The 7123-nt window shown below is 34.2% G+C and overlaps 1 protein-coding gene across 14 annotated transcripts in view; it reads right to left on the bottom strand.

Annotated features, from left to right (window-relative positions):
• Positions 1-242: 242 nt before the first annotated feature.
• The window catches only part of MPDZ (multiple PDZ domain crumbs cell polarity complex component), a 175581-nt gene continuing 168700 nt past the window's right edge, over positions 243-7123 (bottom strand). For 9 of the 14 annotated variants that reach the window (XM_031934050.1, XM_023213135.2, XM_031934054.1 and 6 more), the window contains 5 exons: positions 6606-6728; positions 5210-5314; positions 4529-4641; positions 3486-3609; positions 1114-1657 (listed from right to left, as the gene is read on the bottom strand). In XM_031934050.1, the coding sequence (XP_031789910.1) occupies positions 1511-1657; positions 3486-3609; positions 4529-4641; positions 5210-5314; positions 6606-6728 (612 nt within the window). In that variant the 3' untranslated portion in view covers positions 1114-1510. Of the gene's footprint in view, positions 1658-3485; positions 3610-4528; positions 4642-5209; positions 5315-6605; positions 6729-7123 lie in introns of all 14 variants that reach the window. The other 5 variants (XM_023213134.2, XM_023213136.2, XM_031934056.1 and 2 more) reach the window with 1 other exon arrangement.

Here is a 7123-nt window from a genome sequence, read left to right as displayed (position 1 = left end):
CTTCCTCTAATCTATGAGGAGTCTATGAATCTTTAGTGCTAGAAAAAATTGTGGAGGTAAAAAATATTAAGCTTTCCATAATGATGTTGTCCAAAGTTCCTTTAGCTGTAACTATGGACACCATATGTGCAGTTAGACATGATAAAAACCAATTTTAAGTTGTAAATCTTGAACAGTATATAACAAAGCTTTTCCACAGTAAAAAGAACAAAAAAAAAAAAAAAATGCTTGCTGCTTCTTTATTTGTGCACCACTGAAAATTCTTATTTATTCACTTTAATTCTGCATTTACACAAAAATGCTGTAATAAAATATCTGTACACTACTTCTGTTACAAATATAGATAATATTTAAAGTGACTTTATATATTCTAATGTAGGAGTTTCACGCTCTAAAATGGGAATGAACACATGATAATTCCTCACCAGTTGTCTCAATAAACAGCTCCATCTGTTTCCCTTAGTCTTAAACTATTGTATTATAAGATGTTAATATAAGGCAATGAAATGAAGTTATGTTAATCGCCTTAATTTTTCTATCAATTTACTAATGGCAAACAACCAAAATAATTACTAACACTTTGTTTTCTATCATTAAGATTAATACGAATTGAAAACCAATTGCACAGCACACTAACACATTTTTAATGTTGCATCAGTTGTTAAAACCAGCACTAAAGATTTTGGGACCCTTCTATGTTCCTCTATGATTAGCAGCATAGTTGCTTTCTAGAAAAACCATAGTCAACATGGGGTGGCATCATCATTTACTTATAGCAACATGAAAATATTTTATAAAAGGTCAAAAATAAAAATGAAAATTGAGATGTGCATTAAATATAATTCCTTTATAAAATTTAGGGACATTGCTTCATATATTTGCTATTTACTCAATTATAGAAACCAATTTTAGCAGGAAAAATACATATGCATGTAAGAGGTGGGGAGACGCAACGTTTTTATTATACTGTGTTGAAAATTTTAAAATACTGACAGTATTTTTAAAGATTTTCAATAGAAAACTTTTTTTTCTTCTTTTAGTTTGGGGTGGGGAGAGGAGGTAGATTGCCAAATTGAGGCATTTTTTTAAAACTCCCCAAGACTTTCTTCTTTATTTTATATTTTCATTTTTCATTCTAATTTACTGAATCCATTTTTTTTTTTGGTTAGCTTTAGAATTATCTTTCTTTATACTAACCAGATTAGCATGTAATAATTCTTGCCCATGTGACTACAAAACATTAGATATCTTCACAAATAAAAACCAGATTCACCTACACAAATATTCCTTCTCTTTGACTTTAAGTTCACAAAATGCAAGAAGAAAAGAAAAATGATGAGAGGTTCTCAGTAAGGAAAGCATTTCTATATGAGAAAAACACACTTAAGAGTTATTACCCCCCTAGTTTTGAAGACCCGCTGAACACAGCATAAAAAAGTCAGGACCAGTCCATTCTCCTCACAGCAGGAGGTGAGCTGGGGGTTGGGTTGGCTCAATTCTGGCAGCCAATTCAAGACAGAACCATCAAAGTGACGGTGCCTTTTGTCCGTTTAAGGATGGCAACAGCTTCTTCATGGGTGACTCCTTCTAGACTCTGCCCATTGACAGCAATGATCTGATCGCCCCTTTTCAGACGTCCATCTTCAGAGGCTGCTCCCTGCAAATTATAAGGTAGACTTGTTTATTTCTCAAAAAATGCTGCCTTGCAGCTCACAACAGAAAAATATCTCAACAGGAATGTAAATTGCTCTGCATGTACACACATTGCTCCCGGTGCTCCACGGGTGCTCTAAGCCATTAAGCAATGATGAACATAGACAAAGAAGGTCTTTCTCCTAAATGGGTTTAGCATTGAGATACCAATTTGAGAGAGAATTTAACAGTCAACAGATTAGCTGGATGGGTTTTTGGCTGTTCAGCACAGCAGTTGGTGGGAACACAAATTATTAAAGAATATTTGGGAATTTGTCTAGTAGGAATGATTCAATAGAATCCAGGATTTTCTATCCTGTAAAGAAGACCTACAGAAAGAAGGTAAATGATTAGGTAGGAACAAAAATAGTTTTACAGGACAATGGCTTGAGGGATGACAAAATCCAAAGGTCTGAAAAGCACAAAGCCACCTGAACATTCACTATGGCAGGATAAGGCATAAGTTCTAAATTTAAAACCCACTGCTATTTCTAATTCTTTTTGTGGTTTTGAAAAAGCTATGCAAGCTGTCTTAGTTCTTACTTCCCAAGGGTAGAGAGATTCTTCATATTCCTTATGGACCCTAAATGATTAAGATTAAATACAGACATTGTTGTTTGAAAAAGAACCCCATCTTAAAGCATGCTTATAGAAGACAATTATACAATTAAATATAAAATTAAAAATATGGAAAAGTTAATGAGGAATCCATAATGATGAAATTCTTAAAATATGTTCTAACTAGCATGCCTTAAATAAATTGTTCCTAGGCTGAGGAAAAGGACTGTGGACTCTTCTATTCACTAGCAAATGCTGTTTATATTTTTGGACATACCAATAGCTTTTTAAAAAATCTTATAAATTAAGCCTATAGCTAGCTTGTTGTAGGTACAGCACTTTAAATTGGCTAAAAAAAAAAAAAGCTTTTCCAAAATAATAAAATAAAACATCCATAAGGGACCATACCACTAATCCAAAGGCCCTGTATCAAATTTTTAAACAGTTTTGACTAAGTTTTGTTTCTTTTTACACTGTAAAATTTTGAGATTCTAAATTTTTCCCTGCAGGAAATCTTGTCCAATTTTGTAGCTCCTGAAAAACGACTTAACATATTAACAATAATTATATGGGTTTAAATTATTTTAATAGCTTTACCAGTATTGCAGTATCTTTACTCTTATTCTAAACCTTCTTAAGATAGAATAGGTATAATTATAACTAGACAATCTTGTTAACTGAATCCCTTGATTGCAAATCACTGACTTATCATAGATGATAGGGCTGCTGGATACTCCCTACATTTTTTTTTAGTAGTTATTTTTGTTGTAGTCAATGAAATTTAACTTATGAAATACATGATTATTAATATTCATGTGTACTTTATGTACTTCTCTAAAACTATTTTATATTTCACAACAAAAAAATGCAAACAGAAATATCAGTGCTCTATAGCATACACATTTAAAATGTCCCATTTTCAAAAGACAATCATGTGCAATTTGTGTTCAAAGAAAAAAAAATAGGCTTTACTAACCAAAGTTCACTAATATTTTTATGTATATTGTTAAGGGTTTCCATGGAGTTTCAATCTGAGCCTATTTTCCTTTAAATATAATGAAACCTCAAATTGGACAAAAATATTTAATGACCTGTTCCTGTAGGGAGTTTTGAAAAGAAATGATCAACTGTTAACCATTTGGCATTACCTCAGGCCAGAAACTAATAAGCCAGCTGCTGACCACTATTAATGAATGTTTAGGGGAAAAGAGGGTGGTTAAAATTTGCAAGCTTACCTTTGCAAACACTGTTTTAACATAAATGGGTAAGTCTCCATGAGGGCTGCCATATCCTCCAACTATACTGAAGCCTAAGCCATCTGGTCCTCGCTCTAGTGTAATAGACTTACATTGAGGAGGTCTACGGTGAAGGAAAGGAAAAACAGGATTTAAACTTAAAAAACCCTATATCTATATCGATATCTATATCTATACCTATATCTATATCTGTATGTTATGAATTATCTGACATCCACCTAGAGTTAGCATAATTCTCTTTGTCACTGACGAGGAGTATATTATGGGTATTTTTGAGATGCTTAGATTGTCAGTGCACGCTGTGCTCGGTATTTTAAATTTACATAATCTAATGAAATCCTACTTAACACCCTAATTCTATTACTCATTTACAGTTCCCTTAAACTAACATATTCATGGCATGTTCTCATTGTACAGAGAAGCTCATTCTTTTTCCGGTTTATTTAAAGTGAGAGGGCAAAGTCCAGGGGACAATAATAGAATAAATCGTAAACATCAGTATACCCAAGCTCAGAGAGAAAAATCAATTATAAGCAACGGAAAAGCTGCATCAAATTATTTAAATTTTCTAATGTGCCCTTCTCTATTTTCCAATGCTTTTGTATCCAATTGTTATTACTTAATACCGTGAATTTTTTCAATCCAAAGTATAGTATGTTAAATGAATAGGCAGTGCTGGAAATTTTAAAATCATAGATTTGACTTGCTCCATATTACATAAAGTGGTAACATTAAGACTAAAATATCTTCCGCCCCAAAATCAGAGCTGAAACCATGGGAAGGGTAGTAGCATGCATATCTATCTAGCTAGTTATCTATTTCTCTACTTATCTTTGATCAGCTAAATCCATGCCATAATTATTTAAGTTTAGAAGCACCTGATATGTGTAATTCATACTTCATATATCCTATCATTTTACCTGTACGTAATTCCTAGAAACACGGGACAGAGAACGCAACTGTCAGGAAGACTTGATTCAAAAGTAAAAAATGATAACACTAATCATCATGTATGAACGCACCCTAAATCATCCTGAAATATACTGCTTGACGTCAGCCCAGTGAAAGAAAGACTGGAACTTGCAGGCTCCTGCTGATGACCTGTGACCACACTCACATCTCCTCCAGCAACCACCTGTGCACAGGAGAAGGATAAACAGAAAAAATACATGTTCCTGGGCCTAAGGAAAGTAATTTTTCTTCAAAAAGAGCACTTGGATTAAAATGTACATTTTATTGTCCATTTAATCATTTCTGTTAACATAAAACACAACCAAAGAGAATGAAATTTCACAAGGTCCAGAGGCCTCTTAACTGTCCTGACAGTAAATACATTCTTCTAATTCTATTCTACAAAGTATTTTTGACATTTTTAAAATGTGGTCTCATACGTAATTATTTTTTAAAGATCTTTAGAATACAAGCCACTTGCTAGCACTACTTAAAATTCTAGCAAATAATCATGTACTGCTAAGGACTGGATTTTTTTCCCCTTGAAGTATAAAACAATCAATGCATCTGAGTAAAATGTTACAAAATATGTTTCATATGCACTTTGTTGGAACTCTTAATCATTTACGTTCAAGAGAAATATTAAATAAAATAATAGCAAAATATTTAATCATTTTTACTGCTTTAACATCAAAGTTCACGTGTCTTCAAGCTACCTATATTCTGAATTATGCTTGGGATAAAAATCTTACCTGCATTTCAATGGAGCCAGATGCATTTTTCAGTAGGTTAACTGCTTGGGTGTGAGTCATGCCCTCAGTGGATGTGCCACAGATAGTGACAATCCTATCCCCAACCTGCAAGGGAGAGAAAGAAACGGCCATCTGCTAAAGCAGCCATGGAGGGTGGGTCTTTGAGACCTGAGTATTCATTTCCTTCTCCACCTTGCACATGACATATATACTGCTACCAGCCACTGAAATGTAACTAAGGAAACCACTAATTCCAAGAAGTCCAATAAGCAGCAACCACAAAAAGAAGCAGTGCATAATGGTTGAGTTCCATAGTGTCCAGGGGAGAGGGAGGAAGAAGGAGAAAGTCACTCTTCCCTGCTCTTCATTTCTCTTGGGTGAGACATTACTTCCTATTAAAAGAAAAAAAAAATCACTATCATTTGGAAACTGAAATTTCTCTGGACATTACTATTATAATCATTAGATGTGACTCTAAGTCAGAGGTTGGCAGACTAAGGCCCAGAGGCCAAATTTGGCCCACTGCCTGTTTTGGTTAATAAAGTTTGGTTGGAAGACAGCCATGCTTATTTGGCTGCTTTCACAGGGCAGAGTTGAGTAGTTGCAACAGAGACTCACAGGTCCCACAAAGCCTAAAATATTCACTATCTGTCCTTCCAGAAGTTTACTGACCCTGTGCTATGTATACAATCAGGTTTTAAGTGTCAGCCATAAATCTGGATATCAAAGGAGGCTGAACCATTCCCAGCCTGAAGACTATTTAAACTAAAATGTGGTTATGTTCTGAGACCTATTTGAGGTATGAAACCATAGAGATTTTTGCTTTAGAGAGACTGAGTTGCCTTAATGGAATATTCATGTAATTTTAGAGCTGGGCAGTTGGCATAAATTCCATCGTAGTGCTCCACAATTTGGATAATCCCTCAGCTTTGAGGCAACTTGCATATTGTTTTATAACATTGTAAGTCATATTTATATTAAACTTCTGCAAAATTATCAGTGAATGCAAATAAGTAATACTTTTCAATTTAACAGAGTTAAATCAGCATTTAAACCAATAAAATATATAAGATAAAAATTTCACTTCATACTGGTGTTCTGAAAATATTTTCTGTTCTCTTTTAGCTTGTTCCACAGAATTTCAACATGTAAAAATATGTATTAAGAAACAACCATAAATCTTACTATTTCATTTAACTGCAAATCTGCATTTTCTCTTTTCTTTTAATATTCTTTATCTTTTACTCCAAGCAAGACTTGCTGTGTTTGGATTAGATGATTTAAAAGTAAATATAGACATTTAAAACTGCCTTGCAACAGGTAGTCAGGTTCAAAGGTTTATAAAAACACTTCTGCACATTTTGCTAGGGCTTCTAGGGTTGTTAGTACGACTTACTCTGAGTTTTTGGGTCTGTGCTGCAACTCCAGTTGGGTGCATCATTGCAATAAATATAGGCACATCACCAAGTGGGCTGCCCACTCCTCCAGCGATGCTGATTCCCAGTGAGTCAGTAGGGCCCTGCCATGGAACAGATTTAAAATTTTGGTCAAAGCGATATTATTCATTGACCTTTTGTTTATTCTTTGGCATGATATCTATAGCCAACTCTGATCTTCTAAGTGGAAGGGCGAAAATGAAGTGCGAGAAAACTGCATTACTTTATTTGACGCAGGTGCTTAGTGTGGCTTAGGAAAATAAGCATCTGTTCAGGAAGTAAAATAAATCAAGACATTCTAAATGAAAATCATGTGGCGGAACTGATGAAAAGCAGGTAAATTCATGAAGTGAAAAGACCACACTTTTGGAATCAGAGTCCTGTGTTCAAAGCCAGGAAGTCATGCTTGTAAATGCAGGAACTTGAAATAAGTGCACTCCACTCAATAAATCATTAGATCTTCATTTACAAAATGGAG

This window comes from Piliocolobus tephrosceles, chromosome 14 (genome assembly GCF_002776525.5).
Source record: "Piliocolobus tephrosceles isolate RC106 chromosome 14, ASM277652v3, whole genome shotgun sequence".
Classification (NCBI taxonomy): domain Eukaryota; kingdom Metazoa; phylum Chordata; class Mammalia; order Primates; family Cercopithecidae; genus Piliocolobus; species Piliocolobus tephrosceles.
This window is presented reverse-complemented; position numbering and strand designations above follow the sequence as displayed.